We start from the raw sequence: 15,663 nt of genomic DNA on the forward strand, positions 1-15,663 counted from the left end.
ACATGTTAATGGATAGTATTGTGTCCCATTAGATTTCAAGCAGATGGACCTAGCAGTAAAGAGAGAAGGTACATTTTGGAATTTATTCACTGTTAAGGGTTCATTTCACATGGTCAGAGAATATATGGAGGACCTCAAAAACATTCCTGTGGTTTAATTTGTGTTTCTAGCCTCAACGGATTGGCCGCTGTTACCCAAAATCACCCTCAATTTAGGTCAGGCCTCATTTTAGGCCTACTTTTTTGTCTTGAGAGAAAACAGCCCATGCTTCCTATGAACACAACTTTTTCAACATTTCAAGATAGCAGTTTGTTCAATAGGAGAACAGGGCTCTGGCGGTTTAGGTTTCGGAGAAAATGGACCTCAAAGAGAACAAAATACACGGGCGCATGTTCTCCAACTCTATTGCTCCTTTGGATACATCTTTATGAAAGCTATTCTACTGGAAGTGAGGAAACATTCCCAAAAGGAGGGGGTAAAGGTTATTGTAGAATAAAAAGGTAAAATTAACATTTTCACATGTATGAGGAGGAGGGCCACTGCGGTGAGAAGGGAAGACTAGGACGCGGGCCCGGGTGGAGCCGCCGCGGGTGCAGATCTTGATGGTAGTAGCAAATATTCAAACGAGAGCTTTGAAGGCCGAAGTGGAGAAGGGTTCCATGTGAACAGCAGTTGAACATGGGTCAGTCGGTCCTAAGAGATGGGCGAACGCCGTTCGGAAGGGAGGGGCGATGGCCTCCGTCGCCCCCGGCCAATCGAAAGGGAGTCGGGTTCAGATCCCCGAATCCGGAGTGGCGGAGATGGGCGGCACGAGGCGTCCAGTGCGGTAACGCGACCGATCCCGGAGAAGCTGGCGGGAACCCCAGGGAGAGTTCTCTTTTCTTTGTGAAGAGCAGAGCGCCCTGGAATGGGTTCTCCCCGAGAGAGGGGCCCAAGCCCTGGAAAGCATTGCGGTTCCGGCGGCGTCCGGTGAGCTCTCCCGGGCCCTTGAAATTCTGGGGAAGAGGGTGTAAATGTCTGGGGATGTTTAAAAATGGAAAAAGCTCAAAACTTTCCCAAAATGCTCTCAAATTATAGGTCTAGTCACACTGGAACAGAGCATTTGTGATACATCGCTGTGACTGTCCAATCTATGGATCTATGCAGCCTCAAAACAAGCTTGTTTTTACTGTACGTTCAAATCATTGCCCATTTTCGTAATACCTAATACAACAAAATTGTATTCAGTTTACTGGATTTTAGGTGCACCTTACCAATCACATGAATCATCTCCTTTCCTCTTGCTGGCTTCTCCACTTGTCACAGCAGTGGAGCAGTGTAAACATTCATCTTTTAATGATTTCTTGACTGTTTGATAGTAGATCCCTGAATGGTAAAAAAAAACTCTCCAAATAGAAGAAGTATGTTTGTAGCTCAAAATATTTTACAGATATATCTTACTGATATTTTGAACATATCTGACAGGCTCCCAGAGGCAGGGCAATCAAAGGCTCCAGCTCACTGAACTGCCCCTCCCCTCTGCAACAGAAGATAATGAAATGTTGACATCCTGGAAGATCACCTCCAAAGGTCATTCTCTTAGCCTCTCAACAATTTTCTGACAGGGAAACATTCAAAACTACAGGGACAAACAATTGCTTCTGGCCTGTTCGGTTGCATTTGACTTTATTATTGTACCAAAACTTCTCAGACTAGAAAATACAATTAGAAAGTACATTTAGAAACTATGATTAGAAACTATGGCCAACTATATTCAAACTATGATCATATGCGATAATTAAAAATGGTGAGAAACTATGAATAAACTGAACAACGATGAAGCCATGTTTGTGTGTGTGTGTGATGATCTATTATTTAATATTGCACATTCTCTTTCAATATGTATAACAGAAGAAAACAAAATGTTGACAGGCTGGGAAGATCCAAAGGTCACTTCCAAAGGTCACTCTCTTATCTCCGCCACAGCACCACCCAAGGGGAGTTGTTTTGAGACCCATCTGACGGACCTAGTTGTCAAGCCATTCCAAATCTTCTCCTTCTCCAACAAAAGATTTTCTTGACACCCCATAGTCAAATAACAGTTCTTGTTGCACCTGAATGTCTCGTAGGGCAATGAAAAGGATGATGTTCCACACGTTGCCATCCTCTTCTAATTGCTGAAGCTGACCCTTTATGTTGCTTCTCTTTCTGGAATGATTTATCCTACGTCCAATTGTGTCCATCTCTGGGTGGCAAGGGCAGGGCACAGTCTTTGCATCTATACAGTACGTTTTCCCTGACGATTCCTTGTAGAAGTAAATGAACCCCATCTCGTCATTATCTGTTGCTTCCAACAATTCTTTCCCCTGCTTCCCTGAGAGTGGGAGACCGTGGTAGTCACAGACAACTTCCCCTTTAGCAAATGGACGTGTCGTCATGACCTTTTTTCCTTTATCAGGGTCAGTGGCAATGTACAGTCCTTTCCACTTCTGTGACTTCACCAGCTTCTTAATTGCCTTGTTGTCTTTTGGTGTGTCAGTGTTAATTGAAGGTTGCCAGTAACAAAGGACATTCTCCACTTTCACTTTGTTCTTCTCCCAGTTCTGCCTTTCAATGTATCTCTCTACTTGACTTGCAGTGGGCTGTCTTCTGGGGAAGTGCGCTGTAACCAAAAAATAAGTGTTATTAATAATTTCATTTATTCAATAGTAGAAGCCCTTATCAAGTAGTACTTTATTTACTGACTAAATAAAGTACATTTTTGTAATATATAATATAACAAAATTGTATTTAGTTTAGTGTATTTTAGCTGCTTCATACCGATCACATAATCACGTCTCATTTTCTCTTGCTGGCTTCTCCACTTGTCATAGCAGTATCTCTCATACGTTCCTGCAATCAGTCGTCTGTCCTTCGTCTTGATTGATTGTCCATCAATTGTGACAGGGAAGTGTTCATAGAAGAGTTTCAAGGTCTGTGCCTCATCCAACTTTTTGCTGCTGGACAATGCTCCTTTTCTCCTTGTGCTTGCACAGGAGGGGCCTGCAGTCTCACTACTTGAAAAAGGGAACATAACAACACATTTGTATCTATATGTAGCAGCATTTACAAGACAATGTAAAGTGTAATTTATATAATTAGTGTAAATACTTACTCAGATTCAATGGACATGGCAACTTTGGAGATCAGCTTCATTTCCATGCAGGCATTGACTGTTGTCTTCAAGCAGTAATGCTTTTTAGTTGTAGCAGTTGTATGGGCCAAGTAGTCAGCAACAAGGGACATCTCTTGGTCTGTGAAGCTGGCTTTGGTATTTGTCTCAAAAACTTTTCTTGCTACCTGGCTCGTGATGTTGGGCAAGTTGTATCTGATGAAAGAACAAGAAAAACAGTTTGGTTTCAGAAAACTGTACTGTCCAAAAAGTATTGTGGAATGATTAAACAGTGTTCTCCTTAACAGTGGTGTACTTACTTTGCATGAAACCTTTGTAGGCCATTGGATGGGTTGTAGATGGGTTTCCCGGTTGTGGAAATGAAGAATCTCTCATCTTCTTGCATGTCATCAGAGTTTTTAAGAAAAGCTGGTCGAACATGTCGGTAGTACACATCGAACCACTGAAAATATAGACAACATTAATACATGTAAATAGGGGGCACCCGATTCACTTCTGGATAAAATCGTGCCCAATTTAAACGGCCTCGTACTCTGTCCTAGATCATATGATATGCATATTATTATTACTATTGGGTAGAAAACACTGACGTTTCTAAAACTGTTTGAATTATATCTGTGAGTAAAACAGAACTCATTTGGCAGGCAAACTTCCAAACAGGGTCTCTGTGAAAGGCATTGCCTATTCAATTGTCTTTTATTTATGGATCTGTATGCACTTCATACGCCTTCCACTAGATGTCAACAGGCAGTAGAACGTGGAATGAAGTCTCTAGCCTTTTCTGGGAACGGATGGGACTCGCTGGAGTGAGAGGTCAGCCATATTAGTAGTACTTGGCTACGCACTTCGGTTTGTCATCGTTTTCTGCAATGCGTTAGGTAGACACGAAGAAAAGCTCCGTCTGGGAAGTTATTGGATTGATTTCTGAAAAACATCCTGAAGATGGATTCTCAACTGAGTTTGACCAGTTTATTCGACTATTATTATGACTTTTTGAATTTTTCGTTCATGCGTAAAATCTTCATGGACACGTGAGCTCCACTATGCAAGCCAAAATTGCTAATTCGACAGAAGAAATGGACAATCTAAAACAAAACAACAATTTATTGTGGAATTAGGATTCCTGGCACTGCATTCTGATGAAAGATCATCAAAGGTAAGGGAATATTTATGATGTAATTTCGTATTTTTGTGGACTCTTTGGACTCCAACATGGCGGAGAATGGCTGAGCGCTGTCTCAGATTATTGCATGCTGTGCTTTGTACTAAAGTATATATTTTTTTTTAAATCTAACACAGCGGTTGCATTAAGAACCAGTGTATCTTTAATTATATATGCAACTTGTATTTTTCAGCAAAGTTTATGATGAGTTTTTCTGTTAGATTACGTGGCTGTCTAAAATTTCTCCGGACATTTTGGTGCCATTTGTGACCATGGCTGCAATGTAGAACCCAGATTTGTAGCTATAAATATGCACATTTTCAAACAAAACATAAATGTATTGTATAACATGATGTCATAAGACTGTCATCTGATGAAGTTGTTGAAAGGTTAGTGATTAATTTTATCTCTATTTGTGGGTTTTGTGAAAGCTATCTTTACGGTGAAAAACTGCCGTTGTGTTTTGGGCTATTGTGGTGAGCAAACATAAATATATGTTGTGTTTTCGCTGTAAAACATTTTAAAAATCGGACATGTTGGCTGGATTCGCAAGATGTTTATCTTTCATTTGCTGTATTGGACTTTTGATTTCATGAAAATATATTATATGATATTCCCTGTGGCGCTAGGCTAGGCAATGCTAGTCAGCGTTTCTGATGAGGAGGATCCCGGATCCGGGAGGGGGGAGTCGGTAGAGGTGTTTAACAGGTTTGTATTAAATCACATTCACAATAACAGATTGTAGTAAATATACTTACTGCATGTTCCTCCTCATCTAACAAAATGGTTGCAACTTGCTGAGTTGCTGTTTCGTGCTTCTTAACACCGACGACAGTCCAATTCTCACCATCTGGCAACTTGCACGCGCTCCTTGAGAGCCATTCGCTCAGCTGCAATTGGAACAGTGACATATTAATAAAACACATGCCAAAGAAGCAAATACAATTCAACATTATAGCAAATTTATGACATTTAGTTAACTTACGGTCAAATGTTTGATCACTCCAGCCCTTTGGAGATGTTTGAGCATGAGCAGAGACTCAAGGTAGTACAGAACATGCAGTTGTTCAGTTTCCAGCAAGGATTCTTCATTCATGGCCTTCCCAATGATACACAGAAATTCGTTCTTCGCCACCCTCAATTTCCCAACATTCTTTTGGTGTCTTCGCAACTGACACCATCTGTGTGTATCTGCAGAAAAACATTAATACATACATTATTTTAACCTGTTGAGGCTAGGGGGTGCTGTTGTCACTATTTATGTAAATCGTGTAATTTTTTAAACGGCTTCCTACTAAATTCTTGATCGTACAATATGCATATTATTATTATTATTGGATAGAAAACAGTCTCTGGTTTCTATAGCCGTTGAAATTTTGTCTCTGAGTGGAACAGAACTCATTCTACAGCAATTTCCCTGACATGGAGTCAGATTTCACACATTTTGGCCCCTGATCTGGAGTCAGTTTAAAGGCCACTGTTATTGCTATGAGCATACAGACACTGCTTACGTCTTCCCCTTGATGCCTTTAAGTGATGACGATTTGAATGGTATCGATTGCGCAATCACAGCCCCTATAAAACAAAAACACGTGTAGGTAGGAACTCTTTTCCAGATGCGTCATGCGCGCGGTGGACACCGACCTGCACTTTTTCCAAGCACTAGTGAAGCCAGTTATATTTCTCCGGTCATGTTTCTACTTGTTATAGGAGTTAAAAACATCATAAGGTAGTTAATTTAAACCGTTTTATAGCAATTTATATCCGTTTAGTGCGATTTTGGGACATTTATTTCTGAGACACTGTGAATCTCTGGGCACGGTTCCAGTTCATGCCGAACGCAATGGGCATTTCGACATGGCAAGAGGACAGCTTTCGACCAAAAGACGATTAGACCCAAGAAAGGATTCTTTGCCCAAGATTCTGATGGAAGAACAGCTCAAAGTAGGAACAATTTATTATGATAAATCGTGTTTCTGTCGAGAAATGTTAATCGCTTAGGACGCCATCTTGTTTGACGTAGCTTCGCTTGGCGCAAATTGTATTGAAAAGTAAGGATAATTTAAAAAATGTAAATCAGCGATTGTATTAAGAATTAAATGGTCTATCAATCGCTGTCCACCCTATATTTTTCAGTCACGTTTATGAGTATTTATGTATACGGCTAGATCACTGTCTAATATGGCGCACGACATTGTCTGACCAGCTGGGCAACTTTTGTCATTGTCTAACCATGATTTTGGTGGCTAAATATGCACATTTTCGAACAAACTGTATATGGATTGTGTAATATGATGTTACAGGAGTGTCATCGGAAGAATTCTGAGAAGGTTAGTGAAAAAATTAATATATTTTGGCTATGTTTACGTTATCGCTCTCTTTGGCTAGAATCAATGCTCTGGTAACGTTTGCATATGTGGTATGCTAATATAACGATTTATTGTGTTTTCGCTGTAAGACACTTAGAAAATCTGAAATATTGTCTGTATTCACAGGATCTGTGTCTTTCGATTAGTGTATGCTGTGTATTTTTACGAAATGTTTGATGATTAGTAATTAGGTAAACAGGTTGCTCTATATATTTATTCTAGTCCATTTGTGACGGTGGGTGCAATTGTAAACTATGACATCTACCTGAAATATGCACATTTTTCTAACAAAACCTATCCTATACCATAAATATGTTATCAGACTGTCATCTGATAAGTTTTTTTGTTGGTTAGGGGCTATAAATATCTTAGTTTAGCCGAATTGGTGATAGCTACTGGTGTTGGTGGACAAATAAAAGATGGTGGATTATGCTAATGTGTTTTTAGGTAATAGATGTACATCTTTACATATTGTGTCTTCCCTGTAAAACATTTTAAAAATCGGACATGTTGACTGGATTCACAAGATCTGTGTCTTTCATTAGCTGTATTGGACTTTAATGTGTGAAAGTTAAATATTTAAAAAAAAATTTTTTTTTGAATTTCGCGGCTCTGCCTTTTCAGTGGGGGTGGGGGGGGTGGGGGTGTGCCGCTAGGGGATCAATAAGGGATCATAGCTTCCAGCCCCAGCTAAAACACCAGACTCCAATAATCACCTAATCATAATCTTCAGTTTAGGATGCAGTTTGATTAATCAGCTGTGTTTGCTAGCGATGGAGAAAAAGTGTGACACCAATCAGGCCCCCGAGGACTGGAGTTGCCCACCCCTGGTTTACAGGATGATTTGTACCTTAATTTGTACCTTAGCTTTAATGGAATAGTACCGTCACATCTAGATAAAAACGAATGTGAAAAATTAACAGAGCAAATGTTTATTAAAACATTACCTATTCATAGAAGTATGTATTCATCATTTACTATATATCAGCTTATTGTTAAATTATTCTGACGTTTTTTCCAATACAAAAGTGTAGTAACCAAACTGCGTTACCCACTCCAGCCAGCAGATGGCGATATGCGTCTTTCAGGTGTTGATTCTTGCGTGACGTATAATGGACTGGACCGGACGCTTCTTCAGGAACAACAACGCGGCTACTCTTTCAACCACCTCGGTAGCTTGCTAGCCAACATAAAACTGAAAGATTGACGCTTTAGACCATGTTAATGTACATTAGCTAATCTCAGTGTTTTAAACACATTTCAGTTGACGTATCAACTGGTTAACTTTAACCTAATTTGCTTGTTAAATTTTCAAAGTTGTTAAAACATTGATACTGAGCCTAGCTTTAGGCTAGTCGCTAATTCTAACATCCCAGACCATGAGCTCACTAAACTACTCCTCCCCCGTTAAAGAAGAGGTCTGCTGTATGCAGAAAGAAGCTCGGAGGCTGAACATTATCGTGAAAGAAGAATATGATGTTATAGAGGAAAAAGAGGAAGAACCTTTCAGAGAGGAAGACGATGCTATCACAATAAAGGTGAAGGAGGAAGACGTCTTGGGAGTGAAAGTGGAGGAGACAGAATATCAGATTAACACCAGTGAGTACTGTCTTAAAAACAGAGCCACACACTATGCCGTTAGTTTATCTAATGTGGGGATTTTAAGGGGCATTCTACTGAAGTTCTACACGTGAATATGTTGTTCAGTACTGTAGGAATTGTTAAAGGGGCCATCTGCCTTTGTTAGTTTTAATCTGCCATTGGTACATATATTTTGGGGACTTTTAAATTAGATTTATTAAATGATCCATGTGGTCTACATTAAAGTGCATCTCATCTAGTATAACAGGCTTTTAAAATGCAATGTTGGAGCATAATTTATACTTAAAATATCAAAGGTATGTAAAAGGAAACCCATTCGGTGGAACGACCCTTTAACATTTGCATTTTAGACCCTGTTTAGATATATTAATGCCTCTTGTAAGACCCTATGATTATAATAGACGGTCGTAAGTTCACTATCTGTTTGATGTTCTCATTCACACAGGAGAGAGACATGACTATTGTGGATCCTCTGGGGAGCCTCAACAACATCCTGATGCTGACGAGGAAGAGAAGAGTCTCTCCAGATCAGACCACCAGATGGTACAGCTTGGTCTGGTCTAACATACAGCTTGCTCTATCAGAGTCTGGGCTGGGTTTCTGTAAACCACTTCATGACAGTGATGACATAAGCATCCATAATGATATGTGTCTGTGTCCCCTCTTTATGGTTACCAGGACAACGCTAGCCCTTCCACCCTCCCAGGGTCCCCATGTCGTGCCTCTCCCGGTAGCGCCTCACTGTTGGGTATGAAGAGGTTGTCTGTGCTGCTGGTGGACTGCAGGAAAACAACGGGGCTGAGTGGAACTGTGAGAGGAAGAGAAGAGAAGAAAGGATCAGGTTTAACTCATCAAAGTAAGTGCTGTAGTTTAGTTTGAACAAATACAATAGATCTGCCCACTGGTATCTGTTACCAGGACAACCAGCAGAGTTCTGTTAGTTGACAGGAAGATAGACTGGTATCTGTTACCTGGACAACCAGCAGAGTTCTGTTAGTTGACAGGAAGATAGACTGGTATCTGTTACCAGGACAACCAGCAGAGTTATGTTAGTTGACAGGAAGATAGACTGGTGGATATGGATGTTATGAATATCATAACACTGATAAAGGATTCTGCCAATGAAAAGAGAGAAACCAATAGACCATATATGACCTTGATGAAACTTAGATTTAGAGAGAAAGTTTCAAGATGATCTGATGTAAGGTGCATGTTTTACTAAACCTTTTCCTAAAAACATGATGGATGTTACATTGCCTGTCCCAGTCAACCCCCCCCCCCCCCCCCCCCTTTCTTTTCAAGACTCTAGAACACACAAACTAAACTCCAGACACTTAAATGTGGTCTGTATTGCTTCAGTAACATTTGATCTACACAACTTGTTAAACATGGCCAATATATATTTTAAAACAAGCTCCTTTTTTGTCTTTACCTCCGTCTCTGTAATGGACAAAGTTCATTTCATTTCCTACTTTAACAGGTCAAGTAAAGCCTGAACTCCGACATATTGACCTTAAAGAACATGGTTCATTTGAAAATGACTAACTTTATTCATAAAATGTGTAACTGACACCAGTGTGCTGCTAACAGTTTAGTTTCCTCCACTGTCCCTGCTCAAACCAGTGATCCTCTGCTTCTCAACACACGTGACCGCTCTCCTTGAGAATAAACTATATTCAGAGTTCTAGAGCCACACACTCACTATAGCACAATAATTACTATAGCACAGTGTATTTAACAGATGGTGAGATCAGAAACAAATCAGCCCCTTTGTTGCTCTGTTTCAGAGCTACTCTGCCTTCTGACGAAGGAAAACCTTTTCAACTATAAATGTATATTTGGCTGCCATTTAGGCTGCAACAACTATACAATGGAACACCCCCTGATCTGTTGTTTTATGAAGGGTCACCTACGCCCAGAACCCAAACAGCTAGTCCCATCCTGGGATTTTTATGTTTTGCTTGAGGCCATTTCTGCTGTTGGAGCCGCTGGAAAGAATAAAAATTAGATTTATATTGTTTAAAACCGCTTTACTTTAGCCATTATATCCGTATAATGAGTTACACCCCCGTACCTTCATGAGGTTCTATGGTAGCAAGGGTCTGACACCTCCGGAGGGCTTGATGGCTCAATCCACCAGAGGTATGGCTACAACATAGGCATTGTTCAAAGGCATCTCTGTTGAAGAGATCTGTAATGCAGCATGTTGTGGTGATGTACCTTCATGAGGTTCTACTGACTGGACATCACTACACATACGGTGAGTAGAGTGGGGACCTCTGAGGGATGATCCTGTCTAGACTTGGCATCAGAGAGTATATGAGCTCTGTGGTAGTTGACTATATCCCCAAAGTGAGAGACTAACGAGTCACTGAAATAGAACTGAAGGTTCCCTAACAGAACCCTGATTCTATGATATTCACCAGGTTACCTAACAGAACCCTGATTCTATGATATTCACCAGGTTACCTAACAGAACCCTGATTCTATGATATTCACCAGGTTACCTAACAGAACCCTGATTCTATGATATTCACCAGGTTACCTAACAGAACCCTGATTCTATGATATTCACCAGGTTACCTAACAGAACCCTGATTCTATGATATTCACCAGGTTACCTAACAGAACCCTGATTCTATGATATTCACCAGGTTACCTAACAGAACCCTGATTCTATGATATTCACCAGGTTACCTAACAGAACCCTGATTCTATGATATTCACCAGGTTACCTTTCACACATGGAAGACGGGAGCGACTATGTCCCTGTAATAGGAAGTGGTCTGCTATTGGCCGTTGCTATCGGAGAGTACAGTGCCTCCTGAAAGTATTCAGACCCCTTGACTTTTTCCACATTTTGTTACATTACAGCCTTTTCTAAAAACACAATACCCCATACTGACAAAGCAAAAACATTTTTGTTTGATAATTTTGCTAATTTATCAAAAAATACAAAACTGAAATATTACATTTACTTAAGTATTCAGACCCTATACTCAGAACTCTGTTCAAGCAGCAGGTTCTGCTCTGGAGCAGGTTTTCATCAAAGATCTCTCTTAACCTGTTTGTGACTGCCCCCCCTTTCCTCAATTTCCACCTGAAAACATACCCTAATCTAACTGCTTGTAGCTCAGGCCTAGAAGGAAGGATATGCATATTCTTGGTATCATTTGAAAGGAAACATTCTGGAGTTTGTGTAAATGTGAATTGAATGTAGGAGAATATAACACAATAGATCTGGTAGAAGAAAATACAAGGAAATCAACAGACGTTTTTTGTTCTTTTACTGTTGTTGCATCTTTAAAAATCAACAAGAAAGGCCAAACATTCAGTTATGATACTGGGGATCATTTCAAATCCGAACATAAGTAGGCAACAGTATTTGACCAAAGTTTCAGATGGATACCTTCAGGAATGAGTAAGGTACATGCGATTGAGCATGAAGTCAACCAGGTGTCCCTCACAAGTTTCCCAATTGTACCCAAGTGGCCGAATTGGTACAATGATACAAATAACTATATACAAAATACAAAACAATTATTGTAACATACCCCAAAATATATATATTTGAAAAATTCAAGAAAAAAAAAGAATATTAAAAATAAATAAAAATTAACAACGGTAACTATTTACACTTCAAATGTTCAATCATGTGAAGACTCTCAGTCCTCTACACAATGTTGCGCTCCTGATGCCATATCCCATAGCAGTCTCTCTCTGGTGTGAAACAGAGGGTCACAGCACAGGTGTTGCAGGTGACAGGGGACTTCTTATGGCACAGGGCACAACGAAGCCGCCCTACTGAGCCTTTTTTTCCCTGAGGCACATCCCTGCCTGCAATGATGAATTTCAGCATGTGCGTACCGCTGGTTGGAGCAGAAGGGACAGAGGTAGAGGGGACAGAAGGTGCTACAGTGTTCTTGCTGTAGTTAGCAAGCTCCTGGATGAGCTGCTCCCTAAAGGCTAGCTGTGAGATTGGGGGCTGTCCACAGTTCTTGGCCATTTCCTTCTGGAGGATGAAGGAATTCACCACAGCAATGTCAATAAAATGATAAAACAAAGTTTTGTACCATTTCATGGTCTTGTGAAGAACATTATAGTAGCCTATCAGCGCATCCGATAGGTCTACACCTCCCATGCTCTTATTGTAATCCTTCACAGCAGCTGGAATGGGGACATTTCTGGCGGTCCAAGCGCCTGTAGGACCTTTCAAACGTCGAACAACGTGATCCCCACCGAAGGACTTGTGAATAGTGGAGCACATGACTACCTCTCGAGTGTCCATCCACTTCACAAACAGCAGCCCATCTTCACGGATCCATCTCATGGTACCCCGCTCAGCCCGCTTAGGCTGGTCGTTCACCCTGGTTTTTGGAAAGCCCACTCTGTTGGTCCGAATGGTGCCACAGGCCCACATCTCCAGCTTCCTCAGGTCTGTGAACAGGGTAGGGCTTGTGTAGAAGTTGTCTACAAATAGTTTGTAGCCCTTCCCCAGCAGCTGGAAATCTAATAACTGCATCACAGAGTCATAACTGAGTCCCTTACCGCTCGCACAAGTGTTCTTCCCCTCATAAACAAAAATATTGCACGTGGATGCACACGCAGAATCGGCCAAAACAAACAGCTTGTAACCCCATTTTGTCGGTTTGTTGCGCATGTACTGTTTTAGGCCAATTCTGGCCTTTGAGGCTACCATTCTCTCATCTATGGAAAGGTTCTGGGCGGGCTGAAAATTATTCTTGCAGGCCTCAACGATATCGTGGTAGAGAGGTTTGATCTTGCAGAGCTTATCAAACCCTGCCGTGCCTCGTTTCGTCTCGTTGTCCTTATCAACTTCTGGGTCACTGATGTGAAGCGCCCATGAAATTGTCAGAAACCTTTTCCTAGACATGACCGTTGAGGGGAAAGGCAGTTGATAGAGTGGTGCAGTTTTCCAGTAGTGTTTGAGGGTTCTTCAACTTCACCAGCCCCATGTAGATGACCATAGACAGGTAGCAAAACAGATCTGAAATGGAAATGTCCTTCCATGTCTCTGTCTTGCCTTCCTGCTTCTTAGCCCCATATTTATTAGTGTTCATCACCAGGGTATCAACAACTGCCGAGGTGAAAAACAACTGGAAAAGTTGCATGGGGGTGTATTTGGAAGTCAGGTCCAATTGAGGGCCTACTGGGCGTTTTGGGCGGAAAAGTGGAGATGGTGGGGCCACATCTTCCTCTAGAACAGACCCCTCCTGGATGGACCAGCTTCAGTGGGGGATTTGCACCTTGGCTCCCAATCAGAATCGCTGGGACTGTGAAATAAAGACACAGACACATATTATATATACAAATAGTGCCTATGGTGAGGTTGTCCATTCCATTTTAGATAGAAAATACATGTAAACAATTAGGTAATAATTATACAGACACACAGACATACACCCACAATGTAGAGCAATATGTACTTTCTACATTTCAATATACTTGTGTACTTTATATTTCATGTCCTAGTCATATTTTTATATAAGGCAAATAAAATACAAATATCTCAAACAACTCAAATGAATAATATTTGATATTATTAATTTCAAACAACGTTACTTACCGATCCAAAACTGCGTCTTCCCCGTAGAGGAACATCTCCTCAAATTCAGAATCAAAAGATTGATTAGACTCACTAGATTCATTATGGTGTTCACTATCTCTATCAATTTCCTCAATTATATCGTTTAAGTCCGTGTACTTTGTCTTCGTCTTTGCTTTGACTGATTTATTTGCCATTATTATGTCTTGAACATGCTCTAAAATAAACTGTTGCGGTGCGTAAACGGCGTGTCTGTTTCTTGTAGAATTTTCAATGGCGAATGGCTGTGTGTACGCACGAGTTTAGGACAAAGGATATTCTTCCCGGGTCGAACCATTACATGTTCCCATTTACCTCAGTTCATTGGCTATCTATCCAACTAGATTTCAAGAAGATCAGTGGTCATTGGTCCGAAATACAGTCAATCAACGAAGGACAGGCCACCTGATTTGCGCGTAATGAGGTCGTTGTTTGGTGTGTTCAAATCAATTTTTTTCGGTCAATATGTCCCGGGAAAAGAACCATGAAGTTTGGTTGTTTTACTAACAAACAGAGGATTGTAATGAAACCGAACTTGACTTGATAAACGTCCCTTTAGAGTGAGGAATTACAATGAATGTTACGTCCAAAGTTGAAGGACGCTGAATTTTCCACACAAGCCGTTCACAAAATGTTTCGTGTTAGGCTATAAAAATGGATTATATCGAACAAAACGCCACTTGATTGTTTCGTCGTGACCTTTAGGATTGCCAAAAGAAGAAAATTACCTAAGGTAATTGATGATTTTTATTGCTATTTCTGACTTTCGTGACTAATGTACTTTGCTGTAACTGCACCTGTGTTGTTTACTGTTGTTTACTGATCGATAATCGCTTTTGCAGTGAAGCTTTTCGAAATCAGACATATTGGCTAGATTAACAAGAGGTATAGCTTTGATTTGGTGTATAACACTTCTGATTTAATTGAAGCTAAATATGTATAAATATGTCATTTCACCAATTTTTTATTTTTTTTGTGAAACGTTCCGCTAGCGGAACCCCGGGGCTAGACAGGTTAAAGGAGGACTGTAGCATCTAATGATGAAACATTATGGAGTCTTAAAGGAGGACTGGGATGGGAAAGGAAAGGGGATATCTAGTCAGTCACAACTGAATCCATTCACCCTAAATGTGTCTTCCGCATTGAACCCAACCCCTCTGAATCAGAGTGGTGCGGGGGCTGCCTTAATCGACGTCCACGTTATCGGCGCCCGGGAAGCAGTTGTTGGGGGTTAACTGCCTTGCTCAAGGGTAGAACGGCAGCTTTTTTCTACCTTGCGGGCGTTCGGATTCGAACCAGCGACTTCTTGGTTAATGGCCCAACATTCTTAATCTCTAGTCTAGTCACAAATGTTCCAACTTCAATATATTATTTCTCAATGATGCTTTAAAACCTCTCTAGGGGGTGTGGGACGCTATCGTCCCACCTGGCCAACATCCAGTGAAATTACAGAGCGCCAAATTCCAAAACAGAAATACTCATTATAAAAATTCATGAAACATACAAGTGTTATACATCGGTTTAAAGATTAAGTTCTTGTTCATCCAGCCACGGTGTCAGATTTCAAAAAAGACTTTACGGCGAAAGCAAACCATGCGATTATCTGAGAACAGCGCCCAGCAGACAAATCATAACAAACAGTAACCGGCCATGTAGACGAGTAACATAAGTCAGAAATAGCGATTAAAATTAATCACTTACCTTTGATGATCTTCATATGATTACAGTCACAAAACTCCCAGTTACCCAATAAATGTTTGTTTTGTTCGATCAA

At 40.7% G+C, this 15,663-nt stretch overlaps 1 protein-coding gene and 1 pseudogene across 1 annotated transcript; one reads left to right on the forward strand and one right to left on the reverse strand.

Moving 5' to 3' along the window:
- Nucleotides 1–1,648: 1,648 nt before the first annotated feature.
- On the reverse strand, nt 1,649–5,483 carry LOC129846862 (uncharacterized). The gene is made up of 6 exons (XM_055914640.1): nt 5,299–5,483; nt 5,072–5,203; nt 3,451–3,593; nt 3,134–3,346; nt 2,800–3,035; nt 1,649–2,641 (listed from the first exon to the last, which is right to left on the reverse strand). Exons 1-6 carry the CDS (start codon nt 5,407–5,409, stop codon nt 2,007–2,009), a joined length of 1,470 nt encoding a protein of 489 aa, XP_055770615.1. The 5' UTR covers nt 5,410–5,483; the 3' UTR covers nt 1,649–2,006.
- Nucleotides 5,484–7,749: 2,266 nt separating this feature from the next.
- The window catches only part of LOC129846863 (zinc finger protein 502-like), a 45,788-nt pseudogene continuing 37,874 nt past the window's right edge, over nt 7,750–15,663 (forward strand).

The sequence above is a fragment of the Salvelinus fontinalis genome, unplaced genomic scaffold (genome assembly GCF_029448725.1).
Source record: "Salvelinus fontinalis isolate EN_2023a unplaced genomic scaffold, ASM2944872v1 scaffold_0632, whole genome shotgun sequence".
Taxonomy (NCBI): domain Eukaryota; kingdom Metazoa; phylum Chordata; class Actinopteri; order Salmoniformes; family Salmonidae; genus Salvelinus; species Salvelinus fontinalis.

What these genes read in the sequence shown, in the direction of transcription:
- LOC129846862 (XM_055914640.1), bottom strand. Translation starts at nt 5,409, where the DNA reads ATGAATGAAGAATCCTTGCTGGAAACTGAACAACTGCATGTTCTGTAC. An exon ending in GAGTGATCAAACATTTGACC is followed by an intron (nt 5,204 to 5,298) that starts GTAAGTTAACTA and finishes TTCCAATTGCAG; the next exon opens with CTGAGCGAATGGCTCTCAAG. An exon ending in CTACAAAGGTTTCATGCAAA is followed by an intron (nt 3,347 to 3,450) that starts GTAAGTACACCA and finishes TTCTTTCATCAG; the next exon opens with ATACAACTTGCCCAACATCA.